The 13751-nt window shown below is 42.3% G+C and overlaps 1 protein-coding gene across 1 annotated transcript; it reads left to right on the top strand.

The window, feature by feature from the left end:
* Nucleotides 1–3467: 3467 nt before the first annotated feature.
* On the top strand, nt 3468–12267 carry DYNLT3 (dynein light chain Tctex-type 3). The gene is made up of 5 exons (XM_081909006.1): nt 3468–3642; nt 5521–5562; nt 6812–6935; nt 7898–7975; nt 9731–12267. The coding sequence occupies exons 1-5, from the start codon at nt 3613–3615 to the stop codon at nt 9805–9807; spliced, it is 351 nt and encodes a 116-aa protein (XP_081765132.1). The 5' UTR covers nt 3468–3612; the 3' UTR covers nt 9808–12267.
* Nucleotides 12268–13751: the final 1484 nt, after the last annotated feature.

The following is a 13751-nucleotide window of genomic DNA, read 5'->3' as shown; positions in this document are numbered from 1 at the left end:
TTGAGAACCCCATGGACTGCAAGATGACCAAACCTATCCATTCTTAAGGAAATCAGCCCTGAGTGCTCACTGGAAGGACAGATTGTGAAGCTGAGGCCACCTCATGAGAAGAGAAGACTCCCTGGAAAAGACCCTGATGTTGGGAAAGATTGTGGGCACAAGTAGAAGGGGACGACAGAGGACGAGATGGTTGGACACTGTTCTCGAAGCTATCAGCATGAGTTTGACCAAACTGCGGGAGGCAGTGGAAGACAGAGGTGCCTGGCGTGCTCTGGTCCATGGGGTCACGAAGAGTCAGACACGACTAAATGACTAAACAACAATCCCAAAGATGTCCTGCAAGGTAGTGGGAGTTTAGGATCAGCCTTTTCCTTCTCCTTGAAGGACCACCCTCCCAGATTAATGAGCCCCACCTGTCCCTCACTTCCCTCTACATGTGCAGAAAACTTCTTGACCGTTGGGCCCACTATTGGTCTCATCTGCTCAATCTGGCAGAGCTTGTCTTCGCATGCAGGAAAATTTCCCTACTCACTGAGGGTTTGAGATCCATTGGTTACCCTCACCTGGTTTTGCTGGCCAGTCAAAGCCATTTCCCAGGTTGTGGCTGCTGTCAAATGCTGACAGCTTGTAGGAGCCACAGGTGAGAACCGAGTGCAGGGTGTGGACCAAAGCTGGGCAAACTACCCCAGAAGGGGCACAAAATGTTCCCCACTAGAGACATTACCCCTCAGTGGCTACTGGTTATTGGAGACTGTATGCCTCTTAATAATGCTAGGGAACCCTAGAGGAAAGTGTTCATGTTCTCTTTGGGGGCTTCCATTAACATGGGCCTCTGGTTGACCATGATGTTGGACTAGATGAGCCTTAGGTCTGATGTAGCAGGGCTCTTATGTTCTTAGAAACTGTTGTGTCCCTAAATACAATTGTTGTTGATTGTTGCCCTGTTTCTTCAAAGAACATTTGCCAAGTGTTCTTTTCTTGCAAACAAGTGGCTCTATATCGCAACTGAGGGGATAATGAAGACCTGAGAAAATGTGAGATATCTCATATAATCAACATGCTTAAGTCTAATTAATGCATGAAGGAGTTAATACCATAGAGTAAGTTGTCCTGCCAGGCTTAGCTGTGTCCACTTCCCCTCACCTCGGCCCTCCAGATGTTTTGAGACTACAATTCCCATCATCCCTGACCACTGGTCCTGCTACCTAGGGATCATGGGAATTGTAGGCTGAAAATATCTGGAGGGCCAAGGTTGAGAAAGCCTGAACTAGGTAATCAGGCCTATTGTTCTCTCCCAGTCTACCTGAGAAGCTCAGCATATAAATAGGTTTGAGTTGGTAACTCCAGCTCAACCGTATGCCTCTCATCAACCATTCTTGAGTGACCTATACCAATAATTCAGGGACTTTCACCACTTAACTAAGCCAGGTTTTACTCACTTTAAAGAACACATATTTTAAGTCTAACAGTCTATTTTTCTATGCTTTATTTCCATGCTGCATATTTTGTGATTTAAAATATCTGCTGGGGTTCTCTCACGAAAGAGTATTTGCCACAAACTTGGATCTTGGCATCCAGGAATTCTCATTTTATACTTGTTTTTTCCCCTTACACTAACAGAAAATTGGTAACTAAGAAAATATGGCTTTGTTTAAAATACTATTAAGTTTTGCCAAGCCCCTTTGACAATTTTTGATGTCGAAGGATGTTGCTAGGCTGCTTAATTGCCTTAGAGTTTCTCTGGTGGGAACACTGTTGTTTCAGAATACTATTCACAATACAACCTCTGTATTGCATCTGTGTTGAACAATTATTAGATGCTGGGAAGTCTTTAGTTGTCTTAGGGTAGCTTAGTATTTGCAATTAAGGGCTTTGTTTTCTCTGTGTGATGGGGAGCACCAAGCACAGAGATATGTAGGCAAAGTCAGATATCATGGCTATTTTTACCACTACACCTCTGGAGCTGATTTTTGCCACCACTGTAAACAGAACACTAATGATAAAGAATTAGCAGTGTTTTTTACGAAAGATCATTGATCCTTTGCAATCACTGTCTGGTCACCAAGGAGAGATTTTTACAACCATTTTATCAACACAAGAAGTAATTTTAATTGACTTTACACATGACTCAATCCTGTGGATTCCAGCCCTGTGCATGGTTCAGTACAGTGGTACCTCGGGTTAAGAACTTAATTCATTCCGGAGGTCCATTCTTAATCTGAAACTGTTCTTAACCTGAGGTACCACTTTAGCTAATGGGGCCTCCCACTGCTGCTACTGTGCCGCTGCTGCATGATTTCTGTTCTGATCCTGAAGCAAAGTTCTTAACCTGAGGTAACATTTCTGGGTTAGCCGTGTCTGTAACCTGAAGCATCTGTAACCCGAGGTACCACTGTACTTACTGATTCAAGCCACTTTAGCAAAGAAAGAAAGATTAAAGGTGGTTCTGCCCACTTATTCCAATCTTTACGGTATCTGTATTGGATTTGAAATTGTTTTTTGTATTTGTTGTGGCCATTTCCCCTATTTTTTATGTTTTATGCTTAATCACTTTGGGATGTTTCATGAGAAGTAATTAATAAATGAAATAAAAATGATCTTTGGCTCTCATAATTGGGGCATCATGGGACAAATTTTGGCCCTGAGTGACTTAATACAAAACACTAAGAATATTTTTGCAGGGAAGCCTGCAGTAATTCCTTCCCATCATATATTCAAGAACCCATATCTTTAAATGGAAACACCCTACTTCTTCCCTGTTCAGAAGTATGATTGGGCTGCAAGGAAAAATACTGGGAGGTCAAAGAACAACCCTTGCCTCCTGCAAGCCCCCAAACTGGCAGGAGCAGAGGCCCATACACTCCCAAGAAATATGCAGAGACTAGGAATTAGTCTGACTGGAATTAACTGCACTTCCATTTGCATCCCTTTAGCCTGGGGCCTAAAAGAGCAGGGAATTGAAGTCAGGCAAGTGTATTTCCATTTTAAGTTGTCCCTTTGCCCCTTAAAGGGTCATATGGGTGGGATAGACCTCAGTTATGGACCAAATCTCCATCTTCATCTCTTTCTTTCTTTGTCACTTTTCCATGGCAAACCAGGTTGAAAGCGGCTAACAGCAACATCACAGACAATATATGGCAACCATGACACCCCTGCTAAAAAGTGTTGGGGCTGAAGTCCACCTAAAGGCTATGCCCTTTGCCCCAAAACGTTTTATCGTCAGACTGTGTATGTGTATGTAGGTACACGTGCATGCCCTTAAAAGCCGCGTTGAGCCTGAAAGTGGCAGGAGACGTTTTTCTTCACAAATACTCCAGCACTCAGCCCTGGTATCGAAGACAGATTTCAAGAATGAGCCTGCGAAAAAAAGCTTGCTTGCGCCGGCAGCTCCGCTCCAGCGACAAGCGCGCGTGTGCGCGAGGCCGCGGCATCTTCGAGGGCGCCTCCAGTGCTCCCTTCAGACGGCAGAGGGAGCTGGCGGCGGCGGAGGGGGTGGCGCCATTCTTTGCGCACCTCCGGCTTAGGGAAGGTGGAGCTGCGGCTCAGGGCGAGGACCGGGGCCGCCTCCGCCACTGCCGGGAATAGGGACGCGCCGCGGCAGCTCCTGGGGCCATGGAAGAGTTTCACCCCCATAACGACGAGGTAGTACGGACTTCCCCCTCCTCGCCCCAGCCCAAGCTCCCTGTCGCCCCGGCGGGCTGCAGTGACCTGGTTTTTCCTCGTCGCAGCGCAGGAAAGGATCTCGCGCGTGGCCGTGGCGCGCGCTTCTACTTGGGCGGAGGAATAATTAGGTTAGGGACCCCGCACTCCAGACACGCGGGGGGGAGGCGCCTCCCGTTCCTGCCACCCGCTTTAAAGCGTGTGCCTGGAGGGGGGGGGAGGAGAGGGGCGCAAAAAACAATAACAACCATGACTTCGTAAGAGGCCGGCTTGCGCTTTTCAGTCTCGCTCCGACGTGGGTGGGCCTGGTCTGCATAAAAATGTCACCTGGCTCAAGGGTTTTTTCCCCCCTTAATATATTTATTTATTTATTTTGTGTACGTCTCCACCCAGCCAATCGCAAGCGCCGCTTGTGGGATCGTAGGCGGGGGAGGCTTGGTCCGCCCAAGAATGCTGTCATTGCGACGCCGGTCCTCACGTGGACGGGGAGGGTTGTGCGCGCGCGCCCCCGCTGCCAATTGAGGCCACTGCAGAATAATGGCAGGCGGTGGTGATGATGATAACAAAATAGGGTCGTGAAAAGAGCCTGCCATTGCTTTGAAGCCCAATTTGGAAGTGCAGTGGATTCCAAGGTTAAGGGCAAGGGAGGATGGAGGAGGGGGTGGGAAGAGGCGCGCGTCAGACAAGAATCCCGTTTTTGAGTGCCTGCCGCCCTCTGCACACAATTGAAAAAGGAGAAGACAAAACCTCATTCAGGTAGAGAAGGGTGGTGTAAAAGAGAAAGGGTAGCGCTCTCCCTGATATGATGGGTTTTTATGTGTGCATCCAGGGAATCTTTTTAATGTGGTAGCATTCAGACACACAATCCCTCTGCTCTTTTCCCACTTCCCTTTCCTGCAGACCCTTCCCTTTGCTGTCATCCCTTGATTCTGTGACATGCTTAGCCTGGTTTTTTTTAAAAAAATGTTGGGGTTGTATCCATTGCCAATCATAATCAGAACAGACCCATGTTTAAGCCTATTTAATTTCAGTGGGTCTACCCTAAGTAGAACTATGCTGAATACAACCTTTGGAGGGTCTGACTGTCATGTCAAAGCATTTAGGACAGGGGTAGGCAACCTAAGGCCCGGGGACCGGATCCGACCCAATTGCCTTCTTAATCTGGCCCATGGACGGTCCAGGAATCAATGTGTTTTTACATGAGTAGAATGTGTGCTTTTATTTAAAATGCATCTCTGGGTTATTTGTGGGGCATAGGAATTTGTTCATCCCCCCCCCAAAAAAATAGTCCGGCCCCCCACAAGGTCTGAGGGACGGTGGACCGGCCCATGGCTGAAAAAGGTTGCTGACCCCTAATTTAGGATGTGGTTTTGTTTTATCCTGTTTCAGTCTTGTGTAATAGAGGATACTGCTCACTAGGATAATGTGATACATTAGCTTTGACATAGACCTTAGATGCTGATGCATGAATTTCAGGACACAGCCAGAAATAGTGTGAGTGTAAAATCCATTTGGGATGCTGGTGATTGTGATTTTTTAAATAACACACTTACGTAGTTTTCAGTAAGATATAAGAACTTGGCATTTATGCAGCTGCCATGTGCATCAAATTCATGAGCTGGTTATATCGCCAGAATAAATGAAGATTATGAATATATGGACCTTGTTTTGGAGAGTTTTGTGGACTTTTTGAATAAATAAATTCTGTCTTGGTTCATTATTTCTTCCAAAACCTGTGTGGCAGCTGCAATTTTATTTTATATTTTGTATTCTAAAATGCGTAAGCAGCTCTAGAATTAAATTTTATGAAGGGTGATAAAAATAATAATTTAATTAAATAAATCTCTTATATTATTACAGATGACCTTCAATGGTGAAGAAGCGCACAGTATTATTAAGGATGTAAGTTGCACATTTTAGTATACAGTACAGTATTTATGTGTTTTGGTGACAAAATGAATTTTTGCAGTTTTCTGTTTCCAGGAATAATGGGTATCCCTGAAAGACTTGCACCAGACAACCTGTCTTGCCTGTTCAAAACTAAGTCCCACTAAATTTAGTGGGGCATGCTCCCTTGCTGTGTTTAATATTGCACCCTTGAGCTGCAGTCATATGGATGTCTATTGGGAATATAACTAATTGAATTCAATGGGGCATTTTTCTGAATAGACATGCATAGGATTGCACTATCAAGATCCAAACTCTTTATACTACATTTTCAATATTGGATGTTTAAAATTTTGTACATTATAATAGCAAGACCAATGGCTTTGACCATACTCTCTTGCTAACAGAAGAGGAAGGTGATTTTTGCTAATTCACATCCCCCCCCCCGCAGTCCTCTGACAATCTGCTCCAGGGAGTGTGGACATTGTGGAACACTGGGAGGTGGCAGTAGGGCCTGCAAGGGGTATAAGGGGGAAATCACTTCCCCTACTTGTGCTAGAGGGAAGCCTCTGTTGTACTGGAATCATTCCATGAATGGAAAGAACCCTTTTGATTCATGAAAATACAATTCTGGATACTGCCTTTTATAACACTCCACTGTAATGTTAAGTAGTTCTAAGTGTTCTGTATGTGTTCTGTTGAATTCTGCTACCCCCCCCCCCCATAGAACACAATTTGTAATGGTGACTGAGATGGCAGTCCTGTGCAGGTGAACTGTTTAACTGTCCTTGAAGTCAATTGGATTTATTTCTGTAGCTGTTGTTATGTTGACTGTTGTTTGATTGTGGCCCACGGTTAGCCCCGGTAGAGAAGCTGCTCAGTATACTGGGGCAATAGGTTCACCCTGTCTGAATTTCAATGCTGCAGCAACTCAGAATTGTACCATTTACAATAATAGATCCAGCTCAGCAGGCTATTTTAGTCCTGTTGGGAAAGAAATTCAGATTATTAAAATGCTCTTCTGGATTCTGCATGTTTGTTACATGACTCTTACCACTGAGATGGGAATGGTATAAACAGTTCAGTTACTGATTTATGTGCCTCCATTTAGGAGCTCTAGCCTAGGAAAAGAGGCAAATGAGAATCTCTTTCTGACATTTGAATTCCTTTACATAACAAAGTGGGGCTGGCTTAAAAGTATATATGTTTATACTACTATCTATTTTCAATACTTGTATTTAATCAGATTCTTATTCCTTTTTAGTGCATAGAAGGTGTTCTGGGCAAGGCAGATTACAATCACGACAATGTCAATCAGTGGACTGCAGCTATAGTAGAACAATCTTTAACACAACTGGTAAAACTGGGGAAGACGTATAAGTACATTGGTAAGATTCTGTGCATATATGCAGTTAATATTAATTTTACAATTAATGGGGAGAAAATGATTTCAGGCCTACTTTTGTTAGTAAAGGTAAAGTAAAGGACCCCTGACAGTTAATTCCAGTCACAGACAACTCTGGGGTTGTGGTGCTCATCTTACTTTACTGGCCGAGGGAGCCGACGTTTGTCCGCAGACAGTTATTCCGGGTCATGTGGCCAGCATGACTAAGCTGCTTCTGGCGAAACCAGAGCAGCGCACAGAAATGCTGTTTACCTTCCCACCAGAGCGGTACCTGTTTATTTACTTGCACTTTGACGTGCTTTCAAACTGCTAGGTTGGCAGGAGCAGGGACCGAGCAACGGGAGCTCACCCCGTCATGGGGATTCAAACCACCGACATTCTGATCGGCAAGCCCTAGGCTCAGTGGTTTAGACCACAGTGCCACCCGCATTCCTATATACTTTGTTAGTAGAATGAGGCATATAAGGTTCTATGTGCTGCACCCCACCCACCTTCGTGAGAGCATTGAAGGCAGTTTTGCTCCAATTTATTATGCATTTTACTATAATAATATGGGATGCGGCGGGTTGGCGAGGGCTCCATTTTCAGATTCCCGTGGCATTTATTGGTCATCTGCTGTTGATTATCTGCATCAGAAAATTAGCCAGGCATTTTCAACAGACTTCATAAGCCTAGAATATCAGGGCTGTTCAGGAAGCAGCCCACCATTTTGAGGGGGAATATGTCTCACTGCTTTCTTAAATAAAAGAAATTTAAAGAAAAAGGATCACGCTTTTGTGGCAACTTAAATATTATAATTCAATAGAATTTGTTTTTGGGAAAAGGCAGGGGATTTTAATTCATACTTTAACCGCCACTTAGTCCTTTCAGTTGTATAAAGGAATAGTGAAGTCTGATTGATTAACCTACTTTATTGATGAACATGGGATTTTGTTCTGTCTTCAGTAACCTGTGCAGTGATGCAGAAGTGTGGAGCTGGTCTGCATACAGCAAGCTCATGTTTTTGGGATACCACAACTGATGGTAAGTGCCTGCCTGCAGAATTGAAGCAAACTACTTCATGGAAAAAAAAGACTTTTCACTTATTGTTGTGAAACATTATGCTGCAGTTGAAAGGCGGTTTGAATTGACAGCTCACATATAGCCCCCAGGATATAATAGGTATATAATAGGTACTGCCTGAAATTAGGATCATTTCACCCAAACTATATGTTACCCACTTTCTTTACCCAGGTCCCCAAATGAGAAAGAGATATAACCCTGCTAATAAGGCCAGGCCAAAATGAAAAGGGCTGACCAATCACTTTTGGTTGCATGGAAAAAATGCTTTGGCTGAAGGCCAAGGACTGTTTCTTTAGATGAGTTTAAATCTGACACGGAATCGTTATTGATGCCTAAGTTTGAGTAGTATTTGAACTTCATTCACTCTCTGGATCAAATCCGTCTTACTGCAAGGCATCATGAAAGATAAGAGACTATTCTCCTGGATAGGTGGTTCTAGTTCATGAGGGCAGACATCGTTCAAAGCGCTGAACAGCTCTGGCAGACTTCACTCCTCAGCATGACTGTTCCAAATTCATAGTTATACAATCGAAAGAGAAGAACTAAGCTTAACAAGGTTAAAAAAACCAAATCACCAAGTAATCATATATGCCAGTACTTCAGTGACCGATATGACTCGAAGCTGTAACGAAGAAAGAATGTTCATATTGTTGTAACTTTATATTCTTTGTGTTTTGTGCTCAGTAAGTTACTTGATTAAATATATTACACTATGAGACTTGTACAGTGGTACCTCGGGTTAAGTACTTAATTCATTCTGGAGGTCCGTTCTTAACCTGAAACTGTTCTTAACCTGAAGCACCATTTTAGCTAATGGGGCCTCCTGCTGCCGCTGCACCACCGGAGCACGATTTCTGTTCTCATCCTGAAGCAAAGTTCTTAACCCAGGGTACTATTTCTGGGTTAGCAGCGTATGTAACCTGAAGCGTATGTAACCCGAGGTACCACTGTATTCATTTTCTACCATGCTGAGTACTGGCAGGAAAATGCTGAAATGTGCACCAGCACTGGTGTTGTCCTTACTTTCTAAGAAAAATCACATTCAAGGCAGCTTAGCAAAAAATGCAACAAAATGTAAAAAGAACCCTAACAATGAAGCATACGGTTTTAGTACACTGAGCTGGCCATAGCTTAATGCCTGGGGTAGCAGTAGCCACCAGCACAAAGGAAAAACACATCATGGTGCCTGAGTTGATCACCCAAGGGCTTCTTTTTTTTGCAGAAGAAGTAGCTGGAGAGAATCAGGGGGCTGCCTGTGGCCTCATAAGAGCAGCCCTCTTCATTATCATAAGGTTTGATTTTCAAAGTGTTGTGGGTTCTTAGTCAACTACAGGAATGGCAACTTGGACTGGATCACATGCCCACCATCAAAGTCCTGTTGACAAACTAACTCCATGCTGTAGTGTCATTTAATTCTATTTAACACTGGTGACCATCTATGAAGGATTTTTCTGAGTTTCTGACTCCTAAGATGCATTATTGTGCAAGCGTTGGGACCAAGAGCATGAAAATGATTAGCCAGAAGTATGTTCTGCAGAGTTCACAGAGATCTACTTCTTTGTAAGCATGTTTAGGGTTGTGGCCCAGATCTGTCACCAAAAGCAATGTTTGACAGCCTCTAGGGATTATCTTTTGTAAATGAGTTTGGGTTATTCGGTTGTCCTCTTAAGAATGAATATAGAACTTGACCACTTTCTCTTCTTAAATCCACTATAGGTACCTGCACAGTCCGATGGGAAAACCGAACTATGAACTGCATCGTCAATGTCTTTGCTGTAGCCATTATTCTGTAGCAAACTGGACAAATCGCACTAAGTTATGCCAAAGCCTTTAAGAACAAAACTATCAAATTACTTATAGTACATTGTAAGAATTATTAAATAAAACTATATTTATGCACTAAAGAGAGAGCAGGAAATGTGCTTTTAAAAAAAGTCTCTGCACAATATAAATTATATTATATTATAGTATATATTATAGTAAAGTGTAATCGTTTGGCTTAGCCAACTGGCAGCTTGCTAGAGACCAGCTGTAAAAGGAAAAGGACAATGTTTTGAGCATTCTAGGACTGTGGTTCTCTCTGCTCCCCACCCTGCAACCTGCAAGAAGTGATGGAAAAGTTACGTAAAAATAAGAAAATGCATGTTTCCCCCCACATTACCACTGGCACTTTATACACAGCAGCTTAAGATAAATGTAATCAGTAAGAGGCAAGAGAATATTATTTGTAACACACACATATATATAATTGGTTCTGAGTTATGGGAGTTGATGCCTTAGAATAGTGGTTTTAAACCTGTGTTCCAAGGAATCCTTGCACTCCCATCTGTTCTGCTTCAGTATAATGGCCAATCTCTGCCCCCTGAAAACTAAAGTTGTGAGAGCGTGTTGTTTGCTGTAATGCACACACTCATTTGATGCAGTGCAACAGCTACCACATAGTCTCATGCGCGCAACCCAGAACATAATTCCAGCATGAATAGGTCCCACAGCAGGTGAAAAAAGTTCCCTGAAAGCTGTAAGTTTGAAATCCACTGCTGCTTAGACTATTGGCGCTTGTGATTTATAATGCATAATAAATTAAGCAGTGAGGAGGGAGGAAGCAGAAAAACCCAACAAGTTGTAAAAGAATATTGTCATGTTTTAGGCACAAAATTTATAAAGCCAAAGTACCTACTTTTCTCATACAGGGTATGAATGTTCAGCAAAAGAATGTATTTTTCATGCTGTAAGGCTGTGCTTACACTGTGGCACAATTCTTAAGGCACATTCGTCAAAGTAGGGGAATTGTATTAAAACATTCTGCAACATTTGGTTCAGGTATTGGTGCATTAACAAATATTTGGTGCATCAGCACAAAATCACAAACCAAAGGCATTAAAATAATGTGCAGATAGATAATACATGTGCAAATACTTTAGATTAGGATATTAAAAGTTTAGCTATGCTCTCATGATTGCATATCTCCCAGGCAGGACCAGCCTTTGGCTCTTCAGATTCTTGAAGAGTTATGCTTGCTTATTTCAAACTATATGAAAGTAATGTTTCACATGTAGCACTTGGAAATAGAATAATTTGAAGTGGGGACTTGTCTGTGTCTTAAGGTGCACTTATTTAGGCTGTAGGTATGTTACTTACAGAATAATTAACTGGCTACAGTCCTTACTTCCTAGTAGTGTTCATAGAGTTAGACCATAAATCCTTGCTATTTATGTTATTAGTTAAAATAATTCTGCAATCCTATGCTTACTTGAGAGAAAATTGCATTGAAGAGAGTGGAACTTACTTCTGAGTAAACATGCAGGGAATCAACAGTATGCTTCTTGCTTCCTAGATCTACCGAAATTAGAAAATTCTCCGCTTCAGTCAAGTGGCTAATCCTAATAACTTGAAGAACCACTCAAGCAAATATTAAGTACCTTTGCAAATATGTTTAGTATATAGGATTCTATTTTTTCATAAAAAGTTACATTGTTTTGCAGTTATTTATACACCTAGTAGAACTTGAAGCTATACTGTTGCATTAAGCATTTTTGCCTTTTGTCAGCACTGCAACAAGCTGGTTTCAGTTGCAGTTTATGTTTAGAATTTTTTTATCATTGCAATGGTTTTGCTTTGAATTACTTTAACATTATAATATGTAAAGCACCAAAGGTCTAGCTGTTTTTCGTTAATAAAGTTGCATATTTAAGCAAATACCATGTTTATATTCTATATTGTTATAGCGTGAACAAAGATACTGTATCTCTGTACTCTTTAAATGAATGTACATATCTACAGCAACAGAACTAAAATACTATGCGAAGTTCTCTCACAGCTCTGGATTCAAAATTTGCTCTTTTTCTGGGTGCAAGCAATTTTCATCTTTTTCCTGAAGCAGTAAAAGATAATAATGAAGAGAGAGCATTTTACAGTTAGCGGAAACACTATAGAATACAGATGAATGCAGTTTTCTGAAACAACTACTAGTAAAGGGTTTGGCCAGAAAATAAAGACAAAGCTACAATCTACCTTTTACTCTTTTTTTATAATAAACTTCTGATGCTGTTACTGAGACTAGATGGCTTTATTTGCAATTGTATTTCTGGGTTTAAAAAAATGCAGTTGAATCTAAGTTGTGCTGAGAAAATGAACGCTCATCAATATATCTTATGGCAAGATTGCACTAGAAATTATGCTGGTATTGGTTTTAAAATAGGTACAGTTTGTTTTAACTAACAAAATAAAAATAAAAGGTGCCTGCCTTATCTATACTCTGTCTCTTTCGGATGAATTAAGCAAATGATTGCTAGAGCATTTAATAGGGCATTTTCTGTTCTAAAATTATCTTCTAGTCTTTTCTTGATGTGTTGAGATCAAGCTTTCTTTGTCATATTCTATTGTGTTAAAACAACCCCTCAAGCTACTGTACCTAATGCTTTTTAGGCACAATTCCCAATAAAATTCTCCTCCACAGGCCTGCTAGCCATGTGAGATCACAGTGTGCTTCTGAACAGCTCGCATTCATTTCATTCAGCCTTGCACAATATAATATCTCAGGAGACATTCAGTGAAGCTGAATGTTGGCAGATTCAGGAGAGAGAAAGTACTTCTTCACACAACACATAAACTCCAATGGCTTAGGGGTGACTTTAAAAGGGGATTAGACAAATTTATGGGGGACAAGGCTATCAGTGTCTACTAACTGATAGGTACGTTCTTTATTGTTGGGGGCAGAATGCTCTGAAAGCCAGTAGCAGTGATTCTCAAGCAGGGAGAGTACTGTTGCACTCGGGTCCTGTCTCTGGGCTTTGCATAAGCATCTGGTTGGCCACTGTGAAAATAGAATGCAGGACCACATGGCCTTTGGCCTGATCTTATGGATTTCACCCTATGTATTTAGCATTGGTTTCAAATGTTACTTTAGAGACCTTTTCGTGCTTCGTGCTGAAAAAGAGCTCTGACTACTTTTCTGAAACTGGTGTCACTACCATACTTGGTGCATACTTTCCTTCTGTTCCATCAAAACAGCGCTAGAATAAATGTTGGCTCACTACCCGTCGTAGTGGTACAGCAGGGACACTTGCAAGTTTTAGCATATATGACACAAGGATGCTGTTAATAAAGAAAGGCTGGGGGAAAGTATGTGAACCAAGGAGGAAAGTGGATTATGATTTACAAAGGGTGTGTGTATGTAACTTTGAAGCATCTTATAAACCTAAATGATATGGTTGGTTGGTTGCATCCTGTTTCATAATTTATTACTGTTTATTAATTACATAGGGAGGTGGGTGGCGCTGTGGGTTAAACCACAGAGCCTAGGGCCTGCCGATCAGAAGGTTGGCAGTTCGAATCCCTGTGACGGGGTGAGCTCCCATTGCTCGGTCCCTGCTCCTGCCAGCCTAGCGGTTTGAAAGCACATCAAAGTGCAAGTAGATAAATAGGTACCGCTCTGACGGGAAGGTAAACAGCGTTTCCGTACACTGCTCTGGTTCGCCAGAAGCAGCTTAGTCATGCTGGCCACATGACCTGGAAGCTGTACGCTGGCTCCCTCGGCCAATAAAGTGAGATGAGCGCCACAACCCCAAAGTCGGCCACGACTGGATCTAATGGTCAGGAGTCCCTTTACCTTTACCTTATTAATTACATATATATTTCCCTGGGCAGCCCAGGACCTCCACACACACTGCCCAGACTTGCGCTCCAGGGAGGTCACTTCAGTGCTGCTAACACCACAGTTTGACTTCACCCTTAGTGG

This window comes from Podarcis melisellensis, assembly GCF_964234715.1.
Source record: "Podarcis melisellensis genome assembly, chromosome: 4".
Taxonomy (NCBI): Eukaryota; Metazoa; Chordata; class Lepidosauria; order Squamata; family Lacertidae; genus Podarcis; species Podarcis melisellensis.
Note: the sequence above shows the minus strand (reverse complement) of the source record. Positions and strands in the feature narration are given on the sequence as shown.

Excerpts from the sequence above, each read along its gene's own strand:
- DYNLT3 (XM_081909006.1), top strand. The coding sequence starts at position 3,613 with ATGGAAGAGTTTCACCCCCATAACGACGAG. Across the intron at positions 3,643-5,520 it reads TTCACCCCCATAACGACGAG|ATGACCTTCAATGGTGAAGA; the intron begins GTAGTACGGACT and ends ATATTATTACAG. Across the intron at positions 7,976-9,730 it reads TTGGGATACCACAACTGATG|GTACCTGCACAGTCCGATGG; the intron begins GTAAGTGCCTGC and ends AATCCACTATAG.